The sequence below is a fragment of the Salvelinus sp. IW2-2015 genome, linkage group LG26 (assembly GCF_002910315.2).
Source record: "Salvelinus sp. IW2-2015 linkage group LG26, ASM291031v2, whole genome shotgun sequence".
Classification (NCBI taxonomy): Eukaryota; Metazoa; Chordata; class Actinopteri; order Salmoniformes; family Salmonidae; genus Salvelinus; species Salvelinus sp. IW2-2015.
Genome location: NC_036866.1, coordinates 12,708,356 through 12,731,047, shown reverse-complemented (window position 1 = coordinate 12,731,047; position 22,692 = coordinate 12,708,356). Strand labels below are relative to the sequence as shown.

Here is a 22,692-nt window from a genome sequence, read left to right as displayed (position 1 = left end):
AATAGCACAGTTACAGTCACCAACGCTCTAGATCACATGAAAACACCCTAACCAGCTCTGCTAGGGGGAGTACAATTGTCAGAGTGAGGTGTTCTTTCATGTGTCTGGAAGTAGCTTGCAAGCTAGCCAACGTTAGCCAGTTAGCTTGGGTGCTTGACTGCCGATGAGACCAGGACGCTCGGATCAACCCTACTCCTCCGCCTGAGCGTCCAGTGCGAGCTCTGAATTTCAGAACTGACAATCTGACAACGCTCTGAACGCCCAGAGCGCTCTCTGGCACTCCAAAGTTTATTTACAAACGCACCCTGTATGTTGAGCGGAAACGCTGTCGGTGGAGGGTTTCCACTAGTTACCACAGCCTTAAAGTCAAAATTGGCTATATTTTCAAAATTCAGAACTAAAATATGCTTAATTTAAGGTTAGAATTAGGCATACATTTAGCAGTGTGGTTAAGGTTAGGTTTAAAATCTGATTTTAAGAAAATAAATGGTAGAATAGGAGAATAGGCGGGGTTTATGACTTTGTGGCTGTGTGACGACCGTGAGGAGGCTACTAAAGAAAATGCTATTGTTGTCGTCTGTCAGCTAGACGATAACTGGCATAGATACTTAGCTAGCTGAAATTAATTATCAATTAGTATTTTATATATTGACAACGCCACATATTACATGTTAAAATGAAAAAAGGAGGAATGCTGTGAGTAATACATTTTTTTCTATCGTCTCGGTCGGCTGGCTAACATAAATAGCTAACTGGCTAGCTAACATGATAAAGCTAGCCGACTAACGTTACAAGGCATTAGGTTAAATCAACGATACTGATGTGAACACATGCAATCATAATCGTAATTTTCCATGTAGCAAGCAGTATGGTATCTAGTGTGGTCTATATTGCGTTAGCAAGCTACTGTAGCAAGTTAAACAGCTGGTTGACCAAATTATCCAGATGTGTCCTGTCGGGGGGTTGTGTCTGTATTTGAGTGTTGTCGGGATTCGACACCAAGCATTATGTACCTAGCTCGGTTTGCTTGTAGTAACCACTAATTAATCTATCAAATCAGGATTATTTTTCCTGATATTTACAAAAAAAATGGATTGCTATTTGTTAGACTTGAATAGTCCAACTCCTCATTTAGAGTAAGACAATGGTGTCTATTGTATTTTGATTGTCCAATAAAAATGCAATGGTCTTCGAGCTTTTAATGTTGGCTTTGATATCAACAGTATAAATTGAAATGGTTAAAAAATATATAATTTGGTCAAAGTTCTTCAAATTTTCTGTATTGACTGACCTTCGTGTCGTAAAGTAATGATGGACTGTCGTTTCTCTTTGCTTACTTGAGCTGTTCTTGCCATAATACGGACTTGTTATTTTACCAAATAGGGCCATCTTGTGTATACCACCCCTATCTTGTCACAACACAAGAAATTCCACAAATGAACTTTTAAGAAGGCACACCTGTTATTTGAAATGGATTCCAGGTGACTACCTCATGAAGCTGGTTGAGAGAATTGAAAGCGTGTGCAAAGCAGTCATCAAGGCAAAGGGTGCCTATTTGAAGAATCTAAAATATAAAACATATTTTGATTTGTTTAACACTTTTTTTGGTTACTACAGGATTCCATACGTGTTATTTCATAGTTTTGATGTCATCACTATTATTCTACAATGTATAAAATAGTAAAAATAAAGAAAAACCCTTGAATGAGTAGGTGTTCGGAAACTTTGGACCGGTAGTGTATATATTATAACTCTCACTGTTTGTCTCATAATAAGTTCTGTAAAGTAACCAGTAGTGTCTTGTATGGTGAATGAGGTCCTAACTCCATCCTATCGCTCTTCAGCCGTTGGGCCTAACTGCTCTGACCTGAGGGAGCTGAGTCTGCTCCCCCCCTTTGATCCCTGACTCTTGACCCCTGGACGGTGTAACCATGACGACGGGGGATTGTTGCCACCTCCCGGGCTCCCTGTGTGACTGCACTGGCAACGCTGGCCTGTCCAAAAGTGTGGAGGAGTCGGATAACTGCAGAGCGCAGTATGTCACCCAGGTCACAGCCAAAGATGGGCGGCTGCTCTCCACCATCATCAAACCTTTGAGCACACAGAGGTACTATGACTGAAAACTCAAGAACACATTCTTACTTTCAGAGTTAAGCATTTATGAGATATTCAGGGCTTTCCAACAGGCTTTTATAGTAGTAATCCTAGTCATATCTGCAACTCGTGAAAGTGTATGCGAGTATGTGTGGGTGTTCCCGGAAAGATAATGTCTCACTCTCACAGTTGTCCTCGACATGTATGAGAATTAGCTTAGCTGTTAAGACTGTGACATGTTAGCCCAAGTGGCATCCGGCAAGCTGTAGTAAGTAAACCCAGTCAGAGTACTCTGTTCAGGACCTCTCTTCCTGTTTCCTCCAGCGATGGGCCAATCTGCCGGATCTGCCACGAGGGGGCCAACGGCGAAGGGCTTCTGTCCCCCTGCAACTGCACAGGGACTCTGGGCACGGTGCACAAGAGCTGCCTGGAGAAGTGGCTCTCCTCCTCCAACACCAGCTACTGTGAGCTGTGCCACACAGAGTTCACCATTGAGCGCAGGCCCAAGCCCCTCACAGAGGTAACAAAGGTCAATGCCTTTAGCTTGTCTGTTCTCCTCTGCCTGCCTCTCTGTGTGTGGTTATGCTTATGTTGAGCATGATTAACTTGAGCATAATTAACTTTTTTTTCTCTTTCTGCTTGCGTAGATTCCTCAATGCAAAAATTGTGTTTGTAGGTAGCTGCAATACTTATGTGTTGAAATAGAATTTCTGGCCTTGCTCATGGGTCACCAACATGCAGATCTGTTGACTTAGTTGTGTATTACTCATGCATATTACATCCTGAATATGTCAACAGAAATGTAGTTTGGGAGGGTTAGGGATTTTTTGTTCTTTTTTTGTTATGTGCCATCATGTGTTTATGTAATGAATGATGAAGAAACCCAGGAAGTTTAACCATTGATCTACTAATGGGTATCTCAATAAACCAAACCCTGAAGAAGAAGAAAAGCAGAGTCCTCCAGTGTCCCCTGTTTTGACTATAGTGCATGTGCATACTCAGTGCTCATGTAGGCTCAGTACATGTTTCTCTTTCTTCTCTGTCCTCGCTTCTCTTTCCACAGTGGCTGCGGGACCCGGGCCCTCGTAACGAGAAGCGCACATTGTTCTGTGACATGGTGTGTTTCCTATTAATCACGCCCCTGGCAGCCATCTCTGGCTGGCTGTGTCTGAGGGGAGCCCAAGATCACCTGCACTTCAACAGCAGACTGGAGGCCTTGGGCCTCATCGCCCTCACCATTGCCCTTTTCACAATCTACGTCCTCTGGACTCTGGTAAGTAGGCACAGATCTAGGATCAGCTGCCCTCCCCAAATCCTAACCTTAACTTTGTTTATAGCTTGGATAAACACCAATATTCTCTAGTCTATCCTCTTCTCTACCCTTCTCTCCTGCAGGTATCATTCCGCTACCACTGTCAGCTCTACTCTGAGTGGAGACGAACCCATCAGAAAGTACGCCTCCTCCTTCCAGACGCAAAGGGGCGGCATTCTAACCAGCATTCCTTGCTCTCCACCAAGCTGCTGAAAAAGACGGCAGACGAGACTATAGTATGAGGTCAAAGGTGGGAAGATTTGAAGTTGGTGTTCTTCGGGTGCTGGAGGTTCTCAATGAAAAAGCACGTCTCCAACCAGAGCCCAAGCTCTTTTTCTATTTAAATCCTTTTTACCTATGTGTGTCATCATCGTCAGCACTTCTTTTTTATTTTTGTCGTCTGAGCCTCTGATCGTGTTTTTTTGTGATCTGGTAAAGAAACCAGTATGTTAGAGACCAGTGATTACCTTGCAGTATGGTGTTTCTGAAGGTTTGGAAAAGGGCAGTTGATTGGATGGTTCTCCGCTGTGCCCTGCAAAGGGACGACCTAGGATTCATTGGACAGATGCTCAGTGGAGATGGCTGCTGAAGCTTTAAGACCAAACCCTCTAGTGTTTAAGTGGACAATTCCCACTTTTCTCCTCCCTAATTTCCTTCACAGCGTCTCTAAAAGTGTAGCATGGATCGTTGACGCTGATCTACGGCGATCCATCCACCGGTTGGTTCCCTAACCACTGAGTGTAGAAGTAAGAAGCTTAAAGCTTTGATTCCTGTTTACCAGCCACAGGCTATTAGACTGGGGGGATTATAGATGCTTATGACATTGCTACGCAAGCCAGTTGACTCCCTTCAATTCAGCTCCATCTGTTTTCCCCCTTGGTGTGAGCAGGAATTTTGTTCATAAAGATGGAGATTGTGCAATAAAACACTGGACACGGTTTCCTCTCACAGTACGTGATGAGACTGCTACCAACATGCACAGTTTTGCATGCATGTACTGTTACTTTTTTATTTTTGGTATTGTTTTTTTTTTGGGGGGGGGGGGTTACTGTGGAGGATTGTACGAGAGGTTGGTTGAGCTCCCATACATCTGGTGTTACTAGTTAGTATGTTGAACTGGGTTTCCCCCCTAGAGTATAGAGGTCTCTCATACTATTAGCACCAAATAGAGTGAGCTGATCTAGGTAGGTAGGTAGGTCTACACGCCACTGATGAGAGAAAAAGAAACTTTACGGAAATGTATATTCCACCAACATGAAGTTAAAAACTTTTTGTGGTTGACGGAAAGTAAGTCTTACCTTTCCAGGACAATGTTAGAGTAGCGCAGGTCAAGATCACTCTTCAATAGCTAGTACATTGCTCTCCTACGACGATAGACCAATGAAATGCTTTGAAATATTATGTGTTTTTTTGTGTAGTCATAACATTTGCTAGTAATCACATGCAGCAAGAGCGTAGATTGGTTAATTGATGTTACTTCATGTTTTGTAGCAGTTGTATTCCCTTTCTGATATGCAGGCGACCAGACTGACGTCTAGTCTCAGACGTCTACAGATCTCAACTGTACCTTGACAGTAGAACCCAGTGTGTGGAGCAAGACCAGTGTAGGCATTGTTCTCACCCATCTACCACAGCTTTAAAATGCATGAGTTGACCTCTGGACAAGAGAGATATGCAAAAACACAGATTTATAGGGCTGGCCATGTTACTATCATCTGTTTGGATCTTTTCATGAATATACAGTTGAAGTCGGAAGTTTACATACACTTAGGTCGGAGTCATTAAAACAAATTTTTCAACCCCTCCACAAATTTCTTGTTAACAAACTATAGTTTTGGCAAGTCATTTAAGACATCTACTTTGTGCATGACACAAGGAATTTTTCCAACAATTGTTTATAGACAGATTTTTTTTTACATATAATTCACTGTATCACAATTCCAGTGGGTCAGAAGTATACATGCACTAAGTTGACTGTGCCTTTAAACAGCTTGGAAAATTCCAGAAAATGATGGCATGGCTTTAGAAGCTTCTGACAGGCTAATTGACATCATTTGAGTCACCCACTGGTACACACAGTGGATGTATTTCAAGGCCTACCTTCAAACTCAGTGCCTCTTTACTTGGGAAAATCAAAAGAAATCAGCCAAGACCTCAGAAAAAAAATTGTAGACCTCCACAAGTCTGGTTCACCCTTGGGAACAATTTCCAAACGCCTGAAGGTACCACGTTCATCTGTACAAACAATAGTACAACACCATGGGACCACGCAGCCGTCATTCTGCTCAGGAAATAGACGCGTTCTGTCTCCTAGAGATGAACGTACTTTGGTGCAAAAAGTGCAAATCAATCCCAGAACAACAGCAAATGACTTTGTGAAGATGCTGGAGGAAACAGGTACAAAAGTATCTATGTCCACAGTAAAACGAGTCCTATATCGACATAACCTGAAAGGCCACTCAGCGCAAGGAAAAAGTCACTGCTCCAAAACCGCCATAAAAAAGCCAGACTACGGTTTGCAACTGCACATGGGGACAAAGATCATACTTTTTGGAGAAATGTCCTCTGGTCTGATGAAACAAAAATTGAACTGTTTGGTCATAATGACCATCGTTATGTTTGGAGGAAAAGGGGGAAGCTTGCAAGCCGAAGAACACCATCCCAACCGTGAAGCACGGGGGTGGTAGCATCAAGTTGTGGGTTCTTTGCTGCAGGAGGGACTGGTGCACTTCACAAAATAGATGGCATCATGAGGCAGGAAAATTTTTGTGGATATATTGAAGCAACATCTCAAGACATCAATCAGGAAGTTAAAGCTTGGTCGCAAATGGGTCTTCCAAATGGACAATGACCACAAGCATACTTCCAAAGTTGTGGCAAAATGCTTAAGGACAACAAAGTCAAGGTATTGGAGTGGCCATCACAAAGCCCTGACTCAATCCTATAGAAAATTTGTGGGCAGAACTGAAAAAGCATGTGCTAGCAAGGAGGCCTACAAACCTGACTCAGTTACACCAGCTCTGTCAGGAGCGAATCGGGCCAAAATTCACCCAACTTATTGTTGGAAGCTTGTGGAAGGCTACCTGAAACGTTTGACCCAAGTTAAACAATTTAAAGGCAATGCTACCAAATACTAAATGAGTGTATGTAAACTTCTGACCCACTGGGAATGTGATGAAAGAAATAAAAGCTTAAATAAATCATTCTCTCTACTATTATTCTGACATTTCACATTTTTTAAATAAAGTGGTGACCCTAACTGACCTAAGACAGGGAATTTTTACTAGAATTAAATGTCAGGAATTTTGAAAAACTGAGTTTAAATGTATTTGGCTAAGGTGTATGTAAACTTCCGACTTCAACTGTGTATGGGTGTTTGGTTTGAGTTCCTCTTTGTTCAGTTTTGTATATTTTACTTTCTTCATTGTACACTGTATGGTCGCTTCAGAACCCCCTTTGTTTTAGCCCAGCTTAATTTCTGCATATTTGTTTATATATATATTGTTAATCATAGTGTCGTCCATGGTTGAACGTAAAAGTATTGACCCTGAATGTTAACAGGCCTGAATAGAAGAGAGACTGAATGCAAATAGCCTCAGTAGAAAGCTCAAATGATGGTCCACAGAAGCCAAAAACCTAGGCCTAGATTTGACGCTCACTTATTTCTATGATACTAGTATTTGTTGTAATCCCTTCATGGCAATCATACTCCTGTGTTTTGCTTATTTTGTAGGTGCAGGTTCAACTCTTCCAGTACCTGTAGGCTTCATGCATTGGTTTGACTGAGGGTTTAACACCTGAAGGGCTTTGCAGTGGGACAGCTAAGCTGTGTAAGTGTTATGCAGCTGTGAGAATCCTGGTTATGAGAGTGACTTTCTGGAATCAGTTTCAACCTGAAAAATTGTGATCTCCAGTCACAGTAAACGAAATAGGAAGTCATCCTCTCAACTTGAACAGCATAGACAGACAGTCAGCCTAGTTCAGTGGTGTCCTGTTGGGAGACCCCTTTAAAAAAAAWAAAGTACCCTCCTCTTTTTTGTTGTTGTAAAGTGTTGATTTGACCTCTAAAGGAATCCTCTTGTCTGGAAAATATATTTGATGTTAAATAATACTAGAGCTTAGTAGGAGGTTATTTTCCTGTATGTCAATGTGTGTTGTGGAGTGGAACAGCTTTCAGGATCTTTCAGCATGGAGAGAGTTCTTATCTGCATTGTCAGTGATGGGCCACTGCCCTATCACATGCTGTCTCTGATTGGTGCTTTTTGCCTCTACCTGACATGTTGGGAGCTATGGAGACTTTGCAATGTAGGGTGTAGTTACAGCAGTGTGCAATTTGATAACTTTACAATGCAATTCTTACCTATAACCTTAACAATACATAATGAAATCAGAAATATAATGTAGAAGCTAGTGCATATGAAGGATCATAGCAGTTTGCTCACTTGTGCAATCTGAGAGGGCCACGATAGGATGTTTTCTTTTGCTATGTGAGTCTGTGAGTTGCCAACAATATGCAACACTGCTCCCTTTGAAGGCAGCTCAGAGACATACTTGCCACATTACTCCAGCTTTTATATAACCGTTAACTCAAACAGGTCCTTTTCTCCAAAGATGCATTGATTCTTGTTTTATATATCAAATGACACTTTCACAAAACTATCATGGAAATCAATACAGTTTGGTTGTTTCTATAGTCTTCTAACACCGACTTTGAAAGGGATTTAAAAGCATTGCTGATATAGTACAATTTTCCAATATCTGGTGTTTGGGTATTGCTCCTCAGATTTTCTTTTTGGTTTGAAGACGCAACAAAGATTCCTTGGCATTCTCATGCTTGTATGTAGAAGGAGCAACATACCAGATTTGTAGACTTGTTTTTGTTTGATAATGTTTTAATCTCTTGTTAATTCTGCCACTGTTTTTAACATAATGATGTGTATCAGTTGTAATTTATGTTCAATTATTCATTAAGCACAGGGTTTTTATCACTCTTAGAGATGGAATCCGCAGAAGCTGAGGAGCGTCACACAGCATGGTAAAACAAATTATGCTCTTCTATCGCAGGTGCAATGATGTCTGTTGGTGGGAAAACAGTGTTCGTTTTTTGTTGTTGTAATATCGCAAACGGACGTGGCAGTTCCACCATTAAGGATTCCAGCTTTAACTATAATGTTTATGTTGTGCAGTGGAAAAAGAAAGATGTCTAAACCCAAAATATGTTGGTGCTTGCAATCAGCCAAGAAACTGCAAAGCAAATAAAAAATGGAAGCTACAGTATGGATAAACATCAATCACTCCTTTTGTTTTCTTAATGATGCGGACTCTTGCATGTACTACACTGGCCCCTTATTGAATGTTCTTTCAGACTTTACGGTTATCTGTATCACTTAACACGTTCGGTCAAAAATATACTTTTTTACAAAATGTTGCTTGGCCTTAATAGTAGTTTTCAGTCACTCACCTTTCAACAAGAGGGGAGTGAACCCATCAACACAAGGTAATGTATTAAATGTCAGAATGTCTCATGTTAACTTACTGGTTACATTCTCAATTTATAAAACCCATCATTTCCATCTACGATTAGGCTTGTTTCTAAATCCACTTAAAATAGACCACCAAAGATGAGAGGGTCATGTCATGCGATAATTATTTCCCACCACTGGCCTATATTTCTCTCTTGGCTACACCGAACTAAACAACTAATGGGAGGGGGGGACATATTGAATGTAACAGTTCCTGAACCTAAGAATGTCTCACTCACACCCAATGACTGGCAGATAGACCTATATAAACACTGGTGAAATATTTTCCATATGCTGATTCAGCACCACATTTTGCACCACTAGGCTAGCTCTCATGGGGTGTGGTGCTGTCCTAGGTCAGAGGAACAGGGTTGGGCATGGGGGAGCAAGAACAATCTTTCTAGACCCCTGCCTCTACCACAGCAAGCCCTCATAACCTCAGAACAGGTACACAGGAGACATCTCACATATTCTACCCACATACATCTAAGGTTGAGCAATTTCAATTCCAATACTGTGTAGTGCACTGATAAGTTATATATGACATGTTAATGATGAATGAATTACTTACGTATTACTGTGTTTAAAGGAGTTTATTGAAAAGTCTTACAGTGCTTATGGAAAATAAAACAATGAAAAGGTGAGCCAAATATATTTGAATAAATACACAATAAGGTTAATTTTGGGCATGATAACTGCCTGGATGAAAAGTAAGAGCCACTTAAAAGACAAATGCATACATATACCAATGTAATAATACTGCCTTATTCATGAGCAACTGTGAGTGGCTATATACGCAGCACCATCTAGTGGTCATTGTTCAAATATACTAGTCCAGCACACTAGCAGGGTTTCCCAAACTCAGTCATGGGGCCCTCCCTCCCCTGGGTGCACGTTTTGGTTTTGCCAAAAGCTTGATGATGAGTTAGTTATTTCAATCAGCTGTGTAGTCCTAGGGCAAAAAAGTAAACGTGCACCCAGAGGGGACCTCAGGACCGAGTTTGGGAAACCCTGCTCTATAGCACTTCAAGTACAGGTGTAGGATCTGAATTTGATCACTCTTTTGTTGCTGAGAATTTTCCTGCATCGCAGGAAATGCAGATGAGCTTTGTGATTTACATAAATTCACTGAAAACCCACACTAACACACGGTTGTATTAACAGTATTGCACTTTTCATGTAGCCTACTTTAGACCAGATTATGGACTAAACATTATTTTGCTGTGACAATATAAGTCAAATTAAGATCCTACACCTGTATAGCTCAATCCATTTAAAATAACTGCCCTGTTCCTACAATGCAGGAACCTCAACATTGAATCCATGAATGACTGACAAAGTGACAGAAAGGCTTTTTAAAGTTTCACTTCATGGCAGGAGAGCACATGAAATAAAAAGGATGTTTTGTATACAGACAGGGAGGGGAAAGCAGGGCGTCGTCACATATGGGAACAAAGACAGAATGGGCGGTACAGGATAAGACAGAGTGATGGTGGAAGTGGAGGGGGGTTGGGTGAAGGGGGTCACAGGAGTTGTAAGGGTCACAGGCTTTGACAGCACGGTAGTTTGTTTTTCTGCCCATCGGTTGTGGGGGGGACACTGACGTCCACTACATTGTTGCCTGGAGACTCGTCATGTGCTGATCTGTCAGCTATCTGCTTTTGTGATACGATTCTGTAGATTTCTGAAGGAAAAGGAAGAGACAGTTACTGAAAAGAAAATGTGGCAATAATACATAATTTAAAGACTAGCTAGTTTCCAGTAATGTGAGGTGTGTCGTGGATCCCTCTTCTTACCTGTGAGGATGTTCTTGAATGCCTCTTCCACATTAGTGGAATCCAAAGCTGATGTTTCAATAAATGATAGCGTATTCTTCTCTGAGGGAGAAAAAGAGAAAAGATTGAATTGAGAGAAACATGGGTGGCTTTTTAACCATCTCTGTCCCCACAGTGAGCTATCATCTCCAGTGGTATTGTTGCAGTGGTTGTTGTTTACCTGCAAAAGCATGAGCCTCGTCTGTGGGCACTGCCCTGAGGTGGCGCAGGTCACTCTTGTTGCCCACCAGCATGATAACGATGTTGTTATCTGCGTGATCCCGGAGCTCCTTCAGCCAGCGCTCCACATTTTCATAGGTGAGATGCTTGGCGATGTCATACACTAGGAGAGCCCCCACTGCCCCCCGGTAGTACCTGATTGGGACAGAGCAAGGAGAACAGGATGTCAAAGGTTGTAGGACTAAGACAGAGAAGTACCTCATAACAGTTTCTATGGTTCATGGCAGGTTTCAGAGGGGCGTTATGAGCACATTATAACAAATGTATTACAAAGTTGTTGATTGCTTGGTACATTTCATTACTCCACTCACGCTGAGGTGATGGCCCTGTAACGCTCCTGTCCAGCTGTATCCCAGATCTGGGCCTTTATCGTCTTGCCATCCACCTGAATGCTGCGGGTGGCAAACTCCACACCGATGGTGCTTTTGCTCTCCAGGTTGAACTCATTCCGTGTGAAACGGGACAGCAGGTTACTCTTCCCCACACCAGAGTCTCCGATCAGCACCACTGGCAACAAAACACACAGACAACATTAGCACTGCAATGAAAGGCTGCCATTGTATGTGCAGTTCAGTACAGTCAAAAATATGAGATCACATATAGTACAGTAAACCAATTACAGGTATACCAAGTGGATTACTTATCATAACCTATGAGGTTTGCATGTCTGACTTTTTTTAAAGCTTTGGAAAGACAATATTTTCATTGATTGAATACTGCTGAAGACTGAGACAACAGAAAAACACTCAGAAATAAAGTGGTTATATGAGTACAAAGTGCTGCTCTGCCTCTTCAGAGGGGGAAAAGGATTTGACCTTTGTCCTTCTGGAGTCATGGTGCAGGAAGCTGAGAACCTGCTCCTGCTGGGAACCCTGAGTTGACACTTTTCAGAGGGCCTCTCTTCCTATCGTCACCTTCAGTCATTCTGCCTTGGAAATCCTCTTTGTTCTCACACTGCCCCTTTTTCACATTTTCTGTTATGTTTGAAGTGTCATTTGGAATGTATTTTATAGACTGCTGTACACTAAACTAGATTGGGTAACGGGTGAGGTGTGCTTCTGTGGGATTGATTTGAAACACAACATCTAACAGTAGCTCATCAGTAGGGTTATAAATTGGTATCTGTAAGATTTTGACAAATGTGTTTTCTTGTGTTATATTGAGTGGAATAGATTATGGAATGGTCAGAGCGTCAGACTATCAAGAGGGTGACCCACTGGGAACTTCCTTCCTGCTCATTATCCCATCCTTATCTGATACAATTAGGGCAGTATTTTATGGGCATGTTCAGCTATTATTGATCATAACGTAAGTCACATTATAATGTAAACAACTGTTTATGATTGAGTATGTATATTAGGCTAATTCTGTATGAGTATTAGGTCTACCTATGAATCATTGCAGGCTAATTGTAGGCTACAACTAGTTAAAAATGACTGTGAATTATTTCAGATTTGACCCTTTGGTACACTTGTTTGAAGGATCCTCCTAGCTATATTAATTGTATAAAACCCGACATGTTGCTGGCTATAAACCAGGACCTTTGAGAATGRTGGTATTGGTGTTATAAAGCAACCTAAGAAAACCTCTGTTGTTAGCTAAGTTAGAGCTGTGCATTGCTCTACACAATGCGACAAACCCATTATACTCAGCATTGTATTTAGCAAGCCACCAGATCAGATGGAGGCTATCAATTCCTAATCTATCTGGACATTCTTAAGCGATCTGTTAGAATAAAATACATTGTGGGAGCTTCACAAGGTACCTTCATAATTGATAGAATGAGACACAAATCATATTTGTTGTAGCTACCACCAAGAGGCAGCTGGCTACAGCTAGATTGATAGTTATTTTACCTTTGAACAAGAAATCGTATTCATCATCTCTGTTGCCCATGTCTTAAAAATAGTCCGATTCCGATTTAATTGCGATATATTCTTGGTTTAGCGTTTCTGAAGTTAGTTGCAGTATTTTCTCTATAGCCCAATGTGTGAAACAATGCGCTGGTTTTTCAGTCCCGGACTGACTGCAGGAACACGGAATCTTCCTGACTCTGCAGAAGGGGAGGAGTTCACTGCCGCCCATGTAAACTACAATATTCATGAGATTCATTACAGTATTTTTATTTTATTAGGGATCCCCATTAGCAAATGCCTACTCTTCCTGGGGTCCAAACGCATCAAGACACTTACATTACACAAAATATAAGACAGTAGCAAATGTGTTAATGTTAATTTTTTACCTTTATTTRAAGTAGGCAAGTCAGTTAAGAACAAATTCTTATTTTCAATGACGGCCTTGGAACAGTGGATTAGAACGATAGATTTGTACCTCGTCAGCTCGGGGATTTGAACTTGCAACCTTTCGGTTACTAGTCCAACGCTCTGACCACTAGGCTAACCTGCCGCCCCAGGGCTCATGTAGTACAGTACAAAAAAATGTACTTTGATTCTGAGCGGTCGTCGGTCGCAGAGCCAAATTCCCAGCATGCTTCACTCTCCTGAGCAACCCAGTGAATAAATAGAAACGGGTGTATTCTTCCGCCATTTCACCAACGTTAGCTTGTTGACTAGCAGCCCGTCGCGCCAAAGTAATACGTTCAAAAATTGATTTATTCGATACTGCTAAAGTGAAGCAACACTGCCAAATTTCGGCAATATTTTATCAGCGTTGGTGAGGTATTCTATTGACCAAAAACTCATTCCGTAACAAAACAGGATTAGCTAACTGCGCAAGAAGATGTCGACCGAGGCCGCTGCTCCGGAGAAACCAGGCCAGGGGTAACGTTTTTATTTATTTCAGTAATTCTTTTTTTGGGCTGGCTGCTAGCTACCTAGTAACCTTTCTTTACATTTTCCGATCGCCAAGGTTTCGTATATTTTTAATCTGTATTGTTTTGAGACGTTAACAGCTAAATTGATACCTACCTAGTTAATCACTAAAATAGCTAAACAATGGATTCTGCTTGCTATACTAGCCACAATGTGAGCTGCGTGCACCAGTGCACCACACCGCATGAGATTAGCGAATTAGCTAGCCTGCTAACGTTACCTAACTTGTCCTCTCCCTCCATTTTTTTGTTTAGTACGCCATCACTTGCTATTTTGGTTAACTAAGCTCGTGTACTGGCCAACTATTCACAAAATACGGAATAACGTTAGCTAGCTATTGTTAACGTTATGATATATCGCGTGTCTGAAAATGGGAGAAAGTGAAGTTAGCAAACGTTAATACAAATTGGCTTGTAATATGGGAGTCTTAGTCTTAGCCAAACTCTGGATTGGTGTAGCTTCTTCCGGTAACTAAGCATTTGTATTAGTTAACATTTAGCTATATTAAACGATCTGTAAACAAAGTAATAGCTAGTAACATACATGCCCAAAGTTAGTTGCAGAACGAAGCTAGCTAGTAAATTACAACAAATGTTAGTTTTATTTATTTTTTATTTCGCCTTTATTTAACCAGGTAGGCAAGTTGAGAACAAGTTCTCATTTACACTTGCGACCTGGCCAAGATAAAGCAAAGCAATTCGACACATACAACAACAGAGTTACACATGGAGTAAAACAAACAAACATTCAATAATACAATAGGAAAATAAGTCTGTATACAATGTGAGCAAGTGAGGTGAGATAAGGGAGGTAAAGGCAAAAAAAGGCATGGTGGCAAAGTAAATACAATATAGCAAGTAAAACACTGGAATGATAGTTACCCTTTTGTACTGCAGTCTAGAAATGTAACGTTTACTTGGCCAAGTATTTTTCTGTTAGTGGACGTTAACCTTTTTTCACCATCAGACTGACGTATTATCGTTACTCCATTAATCACTTCCCGTTCTTTTTTCCCAAAGGGAAATTAACGGCAAGGTCAAGCATGAACCCAGTGTCAGGAAGGAAAGGCCCCAGAAGCGCGGAGGTGGTCGCTTTGAACCCTATGGAAACCCATCAAAGAGATACCGTGTGTTTGTCAGCAACATTCCATATGATGTGAAATGGCAGGCACTCAAAGACCTAATGAAAGAAAAAGGTATGGTGTTAAGTTAAGTTAGATCCGAGTCCATCAAGGCTAATAAAACCTCCCATAACAGGTCATTTGCGTTGAACCACTTCACCTTGTTCACTGGAAGGCATCTGGCAAATCTGTAAAGGGCCTAGGTTGCAATGCATAGCTATGAGGTTCTTGGTATACAGACTATGGGAGTGGCCTTTCCATGGATCGGCCTGCGTTCTAAGTCTTGGATGGTTTAGATTTCAGAATAATTCTCTCTGTGATTTCTGCCTTCGGCTAGTCATTTTTATAGTGCTGTGAATAGCATTATGAATTTGTACTTCATTTTGGAGTCCTTGATCGCTGCAGCCACACTTGCTTGAACAATGGGAATATACAAACTGAAGGGAGGTCTTCGAATTAAGTACAGGGCTTATAGTGTATGGGCCATCAATTGCACTGTTGTGTTGGGTCTTGTGGTTTGTGTGTGTATATAGCTGAAAAGGGAAAACCGTCTGCATTGCCTTGAGACATACTGAATTTCTCTCAGGTGGCCATACTACAATTATTAAAGCTGGTCTTATGTTCTTTGCGTTATCATTTTCTTGGAAATTGTGTCAAAATAAGAATTGTTTAATTGGTTCTATTTAATGTTAATTTGCAGCATGGGCTAGTTGTCCAACTTCTTTTTGTCTTCAAATTGAGTCCTGCAACAAAAGGAACGGTGTATTTATCGAAGTTTAAATGGTGGTTTACATGGCTTTGGCAAAGCTATAATATATGTTAGCACTAATGTAATAAATAGCACCTGCTTTTAATCATGATAAAGCATGGGTGTTCTGAGAGGTTACCAATGCCTTTCAGAAACAGTTTTTTAGTGTTTGGATATAATAATTGAATGTGGCGTTAAATTGCATTCTCTTTTTTTAGGTTTGTCGTTTCCGCAGATCTCCATGTTGTACCAATTACAGATGTGTGCTTGGGATTTCTTGGGGTACAGGTCTACAAAATGAAGCAGCTTCTCACGGCTGTCCTTGTTTCAGCTGAGGATTCGTTCCTGTCCATTTATGGCGCACTCATTGTTGTCCCTCTGTTAGTTAAAAACACATTTGGACACTGTTGTGCCTCTCCAGGTCCAATGTATGTACAGCTTTCCAAAAATGTTAATGTTCTTCAGACATTGGCGTTAGTTGAGTTGGTACAATTTAGTTTTTAGTGTAGTTTATGTTCAAAGGTGCGTCTGAACAGTTGTATCAGTCAGTGGTTCCAAATACATTTAACAAGGAACATGGATTTTGGAAGGGTGGACTCGTGGTTTCAAATAACTCTGCAAACTTAACTGTCATTCTGTCAACTTTATCCTCACTTCGAAAATGGTTCCTTTATGATAACTCATCCGATTTAGATGTTGTTAGCTATTTGACGATTGTTCTCTATAATCTATTGCTCTTGGTGTTTGGGGACTCTACAAGGACATGCTAAGAAGTCATTTTAAGATACAGTAAGAGCTTGTCTTTTGTAGACCTGTACCAGAATTGAGGTGCTGGGGGGGAGGCTCTGGAGTAGCAGGCCGAGCTCACGGTCACCAACCGCTTGTCTGCTCTAAACCCCCATTGTTTTCTCGGCTTCTCTCCCCTGGTGTGTGTCGTCTGGAATCTGATTTGTAGTGGGTGAGGTAACGTACGTGGAACACTTAATGGACGGAGAAGGCAAATCGAGGGTAAGTGCAATAGACGAACCTGTGTTTGTCAGCTTGAGTTATCTTTTCTTTCATTGTGGGGGATGTTCAAACCTGGATGAGTTTTGATGAACGTGTCAAGTGGGTGACACTGGACAGAACATGGTGCAGTCTGTGGCACTGAAAAGGTCATCTTGGTGTCTGATTGGGAATTCGGGTTTCTGTAGCCAATCCCATGTGATTGCAGTAGCTGGGAAAGTCCCCGTTTGCTGTGGATTTGTTCATCTGGGACTTAATCTAAAATGGGGCACATCCCCCCAAGAGGTTGTAACATGGCTGTTACATGTAATAGATTTGAATCCATGTAATTGTTTATGTGGAACAGATATTTCCTTCAAAGGAGTGTATTTTGTCTGTGGGACTTCTGCCTTTGTGTACAATGTTTAGGGTTTAGATTCACCAGACAACCTCTGTATTTGCTATATTGTCTGGTGACCTGCTTTTAAGCGGTCTAATAATTTTGAAAGAGTAATTGACTGTTCAAGGCTAAAACCAAACAAGTGAGTAGAATGTGTTTGGCCCTGTTATTGAATATGTATGAAGGTCATTCGATGCCTTTCATAAGAGTAATTCAGGCCCCTGAATACCATTGTTCTCTACTGTGCCACAACTGATTACTAACTTGAATGTTGTTTTTCTACTTCAATGATGCTGTTGTGTGGTCTTCAATCAACCAAGGGTTGCGCGTGAGTATTTTCATCGTTCTGTCTTCATTCTAATAGGTGTCTGAAGGTTATTCTAAGTTCCTGGTGTTCATCACAATGTTTGTGTGAACAGGGTTGTTGAGTTCAGGACTGAGGAACTGATGAAGAAGGCTGTGGAGAAGGTCAACAAGCACAACCTGAATGGGCGGCCCCTGAAGGTCAAAGAGGTGAGCAGTCTTTTTTTTAAAGATGCTACTGGCACTTGTTACCACCAGAAGAACAAAATCTACCACTAAGCCTTTTTTCCCTGTTTAGTGATATTGTCCATGTCTCTCTTCCTCAGGACCCAGATGGTGTGATTGCCCAGAGGGACGCCCACAGGTCCCAGGGTGGTGGTGGACCCCCCGGTGGCCATGGTGGAATGAACATGGGCATGGATCGCATGAACATGGAGCGAATGAACATGGACCGCATGGGCCCAGGACCGGGTGCCCCACCCATGGTCAACATCCCCCCCAGCCTCATGAACAACTCCAACATCCCCAATGAGATCATCCACGGGCTGCAGGCTGGCAAGATTGGAAGCACCGTSTTTGTAGCTAACGTCAGTTGGAGATTGTAGTCTGTCTATATAGTGTATGCCCAATATACATTGTTTTTTGATATCATTTGAAATTATGATATTGCAAGTATTTTAACCAAGTCAACACCATGTTTTGTTTCCAGCTGGACTACAAGGTTGGCTGGAAGAAGCTGAAGGAGGTGTTTGGCATGGCAGGTGTGGTGGTGCGTACTGACATCCTGGAGGACAAAGATGGGAATAGCAGGGGCATGGGCACCGTCACCTTTGACATGCCTATTGAAGCTGTCCAAGCCGTCAGTATGTTCAACGGTCAACTGCTTTTCAACCGGGTCATGCATGTCAAGCTCGTAAGCAACATATTAGATTGTGCACACACTAATATTAACAAATGTTATATTCCTTGTACACATTTTTGAATGTATTTTAACTGATGTTTGTTGCTTGTTGGATATTTCAGGATGAGAAGTCCTTGCCAAAAGGAGACTTTGCACCACCTGAGAGACCCCCAGCACTACCCCATATGTACAATTACCCCCCCCCCCCCGAAATGTAAAGGGAGGTTAATGGAAATACTCTGTCCAACACATTTTGAGTATGTTCAAGGCTAGCTTCCACATAATCTTCAATAGAAGGGTCGGTTGTGTTTCTTTCTCTCAATCATCCATTTCTTTTCCCTCAGGTGGCCTTAGTGGCATCGGGCTGGGACTTGGGCCTGGTGGCCAACCCATCGATGCCACCGCACTGAACAGAGGAGGTGGAGGAATGGGCAACATGGGACCTGGGGGTGAGGAGCTGTCTTTGTGATCCTCTGCAGTGGACTTTTCATTTGGCTTGGTTCAGTCACTCACTGTTTGTTTGGTTTGTAGGCATGGATGGCATGGGCTTTGGTGGTGGCATGGGTAGAATGGGAGGTATGTACTTTTTGTACTGCGTCCATTGAATGGGTATAGTTTAACATATTTTTGCATGGTGTTTTTTCTGCCCTTTTCCCCTAATACACTATATTGTAGATTTAACTTTCTGGCCATAATTTTCTCCCAGGAATGGATAACTTTGGTGGAATGAACAACATGGAGCGTTTTGGACCATCTGGAATGGGCAGGATGAATGGTAAAGAAATTAAATTCACACAACACAAATTCACGTGTTCGAGAAACATTAGTTCGTCTTCTAATAGTTTAATCTCTTGCGTTGTCAGAGATGGACCGTGGGCTTGGTGGCTCTTTTGACCGGGAGTTTGGTCGAAATGATATGGGCATGTCTCGCAATAATTTTGGAGAATCCTTTGAAAGAGGAATGGGTTAGTACTTTTAGGATTTGCGCAATTCTTCCTAACACGTACATGCCTGACGCTGATTTCTCACAGGACCTAAAATGTCTCACTAGTTTTTCCTTGACTTACAGGTAGCTCACTGGGCATGGACCGCATGAGCTCTGGCATGGATCGCTTGGGTGGTGGAATGGACCGTCTGGGTGGAATGGAGCGCATGGGGATGGAGAGGATGGACCGCGTGTCTGATCTGGACAGGCTAGGGGGGTCTGGCTTTGACAGGATGGGCTCTGGGCTGGACCGGCTGGGGCCCAGTATGGACAGGCTTGGTTCTGGGCTAGACCGTATGAGCTCCAGCGTGGACCGCCTGGGCCCAGCTGGATTTGACCGCCTGGGCCCGTCCAGTTTGGAACGCATGCCTGCTGGCCTGGACTTCGCCTCTCCCATGGGCATGTCGGACCGCATGGAGAGGATGGGAACCAACTTTGACCGCATGGGGTCTGCTGGCATCGACCGCTTCCCGACCACCGGGCTCGACCGCATGGGCTCCACTATGGACCGCATGGGCGCTGTTGGTGTTGGAGGCCAGTTTGACCGGCCAGCTGAGATGGAGCGTGGGGGCTTTGGAGGAAATGGCTTTGGGGGGGCCGGAGGTCCTGGAGCCAACGCCAGGAAGGGCTGTCAGATCTTTGTCAGAAATGTAAGCTTCTCTATAGAAATAATGATCAACTGTCCCCAAAACATGTGGTTGGAGTGTATTCAGAATATTTATTTTATTAAGACTCATCTTGAAGGTTGTATTCAACACAGACCRTTGTAAACTTATTGATTTGACTCTTTTTGTAGCTGCCCTTTGACTTCACCTGGAAAATGCTGAAGGATAACTTCAATACATGCGGTAGGAACATAATCCACTCATTTCATTAATGTGGGGACTTCCTTGCGCACAAATTTATCAGAAATGTAATTTGACAGAATTGAGAAGCATGCAAATGGAATGTTTAAGTTCATTAGGTAATGGCACCGTGGAAGTCTTTCTGACCCAAAATTCAATTGGAACTTCAGCCAAAATATTTCTAACTGCTTCAATGTGCTTTCTACTGTAGGTATTGTCCAATATGCTGACATCAAGATGGAGAATGGTAAGTCCAAGGGCTGTGGCGTGGTTCGCTTTGACAACCCGGAGACTGCAGAGAGAGCCTGTCGCACCATGAATGGCTACAGGCTGAATGGAAGAGAGATCGATGTCAGAATCGACAGAAATGCGTAAACGTCCAGTGTCATTATGGCCCTGATATTTGCCGCCCTGTATCGACCTTCCCACATTTCTTGTTTGTTAGGCAATTGTAACTGCGCAAGTGTATTTTTAGTTAGTTCTCATCCCTGCATAATTTGTGACCAAATTTAAATTTCTTTATATTTTACCTGTAATGCTTCACTTCATTGCCTTTGTTCTATAAGGTGTTTTGATAATAAATATCAACAATGGAATTTTGTTTTCTGTCTTCCTTGCCACTGACATGTAAAGTTGTGAGAATGACACAAATATTAATTTCCACAAAGTTTGATGCTTCAGTGTCTTTAGATATTTTTGTCAGATGTTACTATGGAATACTGAAGTATAATTACAAGCATTTCATAGGCTTTTATTGACAATTACATGAAGTTGATGCCAAGAGTCAATATTTGCAGTGTTGATCTTTCTTTTTAAAGACCTCTGCAATCCACCCTGGCATGCTGTCAATTAACTTCTGGGCCACATCCTGACTGATGGCAGCCCATTCTTGTATAATCAATGCTTGGAGTTTGTCAGAATTTGTGGGTTTTTGTTTGTCCACCTGCCCCTTGATTGACCAAGTTTTCAATGGGATTAAGGTCCGGGGAGTTTCCTGGCCATGGACCCAAAATATTGATGTTTTGTTCCCCGAGCCACTTAGTTATCACTTTTGCCTTATGGCAAGGTGCGCCATCATGCTGGAAAAGGAATTGTTCATCACCAAACTGTTCTTGGATGGTTGGAAGAAGTTGCTCTCGGGGGATGTGTTGGTACCATTCTTTATTCATGGCTGTGTTCTTAGGCAAAATTGTGAGAGCCCACTCCCTTGGCTGAGAAGCATCCCCACACATGAATGGTCTCAGGATGCTTTACTGTTGGCATGACACAGGACTGAGGGTAGTGTTCACCTTGTCTTCTCCGGACAAGCTTTTTTTCCGGATGCCCCAAACAATCGGAAAACGGGATTCATCAGAGAAAATGACTACCCCAGTCCTACAGCTGTCCAATCCCTGTACCTTTTGCAGAATATCAGTCTGTCCCTGATTGATTGATTGATTTATTTTCCTGGAGAGAAGTGGCTTCTTTGCTGCCCTTGACACCAGGCCATCCTCAGTCTTTGCCTCACTGTGCGTGCAGATGCACTCACACCTGCCTGCTGCCATTCCTGCGCTTGCTGGACTGCTGTTTTAAACTCCCTAGAGACAGCAGGAGCGGTAGAGATACTCTGAATGATCGGCTATGAAAAGCCAACTGACATGTACTCCTGAGGTGCTGACCTGTTGCACCCTCTACAACCACTGATTATTATCTGACCCTGCTGGTCATCTGAACATTTGAACATCTTGGCCATGTTCTGTTATAATCTTCACCCGGCACAGCCAGAATAAATTTGATTGTTCAGAGAAGACTGAATCAGGCCTTCATGGCTCCATTTGCTGCAAAGAAACCACTACTAAAGGACACCAATAAGAAGAGACTTGCTTGGGCCAAGACACATGAGCAATAGACATTGCCGTGTATTTGTGAGACGCAGAGTAGGTGAATGGATGATCTCTGCATGTGTGGTTCCTACCGTGAAGCATGGAGGTGTGTCAGTATATATATACGTGCTCATAGTTCGTCTATTTTATTATCCAATGATTGTACGTTGGCTAATAGGACCAATGCTAAAGGCAGATTACACACTCACCGGCGGATTCCTACAAGGCACCCAGACCTACGTCCCCGATATCTCCGTCTCTTTCTCCTGTGAATGATGGGGATAAGGGCCTTGTCTGGAGTAAATCCTTCACGTCCGACTCGTTAAAGAAAAAATCTTCATGTACGATGTGAGTAATCGCTGTCCTGATATCTAGAGGCTCTTTAAGGTCATAAGAGACCGTGGCAGAGACATGTACAAAATAAGTTACAAATAATGCGAAAAAACACAATAGTACAGTTGGTTAGGGGACCGTAAAATGGCAGCCATCTCTGGCGCCATTATATATCCAACACCACCATCATTAAGTTTGCCGACGACACAACAGTGGTCGGCCTGATCACCTACCTACAACGATGAGACAGCCTATAGGGAGGAGGTCAGAGACCTGACAGTGTGGTGCCTGAATAACAACCTCTCCCCCAACGTGATCAAGACAAAAGAGATGATCATGGACAACAGGAAAAGGAGAGCCGAGCACGCCCCCCTACAGAGGGTAGTGCGTACGGCCTA

General features: G+C 42.4%; 3 protein-coding genes across 9 annotated transcripts; 2 read left to right on the top strand and 1 right to left on the bottom strand.

The window, feature by feature from the left end:
* Positions 1–104: 104 nt before the first annotated feature.
* On the top strand, positions 105–8,697 carry LOC111952515 (E3 ubiquitin-protein ligase MARCHF2). 6 transcript variants are annotated; one of them, XM_023971257.2, is made up of 6 exons: positions 105–696; positions 1,845–2,107; positions 2,419–2,623; positions 3,158–3,367; positions 3,490–3,656; positions 7,140–8,697. In XM_023971257.2, exons 2-5 carry the CDS (start codon positions 1,932–1,934, stop codon positions 3,646–3,648), a joined length of 750 nt encoding a protein of 249 aa, XP_023827025.1. In that variant the 5' UTR covers positions 105–696; positions 1,845–1,931; the 3' UTR covers positions 3,649–3,656; positions 7,140–8,697. The 6 variants fall into 6 exon arrangements, 5 of the variants coding, with proteins under 5 accessions (XP_023827025.1, XP_070291237.1, XP_070291239.1 ...); XR_002875745.2 differs by having other exon boundaries at positions 106–696; positions 3,490–5,010; XM_070435138.1 differs by having other exon boundaries at positions 107–696; positions 2,419–2,614.
* Positions 8,698–10,358: 1,661 nt separating this feature from the next.
* Positions 10,359–13,012, bottom strand: LOC111952974 (ras-related protein Rab-11B-like). The gene is made up of 5 exons (XM_023972021.2): positions 12,839–13,012; positions 11,294–11,489; positions 10,924–11,117; positions 10,725–10,805; positions 10,359–10,612 (listed from the first exon to the last, which is right to left on the bottom strand). The coding sequence occupies exons 1-5, from the start codon at positions 12,876–12,878 to the stop codon at positions 10,470–10,472; spliced, it is 654 nt and encodes a 217-aa protein (XP_023827789.1). The 5' UTR covers positions 12,879–13,012; the 3' UTR covers positions 10,359–10,469.
* Positions 13,013–13,526: 514 nt separating this feature from the next.
* LOC111952973 (heterogeneous nuclear ribonucleoprotein M) lies at positions 13,527–20,695 on the top strand. Of its 2 annotated transcripts, XM_023972017.2 has the most exons (15): positions 13,527–13,762; positions 14,833–15,008; positions 16,637–16,689; positions 17,386–17,393; positions 17,485–17,578; positions 17,695–17,955; positions 18,078–18,281; positions 18,392–18,452; positions 18,614–18,718; positions 18,801–18,845; positions 18,976–19,044; positions 19,133–19,234; positions 19,339–19,904; positions 20,051–20,102; positions 20,311–20,556. In XM_023972017.2, exons 1-15 carry the CDS (start codon positions 13,722–13,724, stop codon positions 20,472–20,474), a joined length of 2,001 nt encoding a protein of 666 aa, XP_023827785.1. In that variant the 5' UTR covers positions 13,527–13,721; the 3' UTR covers positions 20,475–20,556. The 2 variants fall into 2 exon arrangements, with proteins under 2 accessions (XP_023827785.1, XP_070291236.1); XM_070435135.1 differs by lacking the exons at positions 13,527–13,762; positions 14,833–15,008; positions 16,637–16,689; positions 18,801–18,845 and having other exon boundaries at positions 16,829–17,393; positions 20,311–20,695.
* The last annotated feature ends 1,997 nt before the right edge of the window (positions 20,696–22,692 follow it).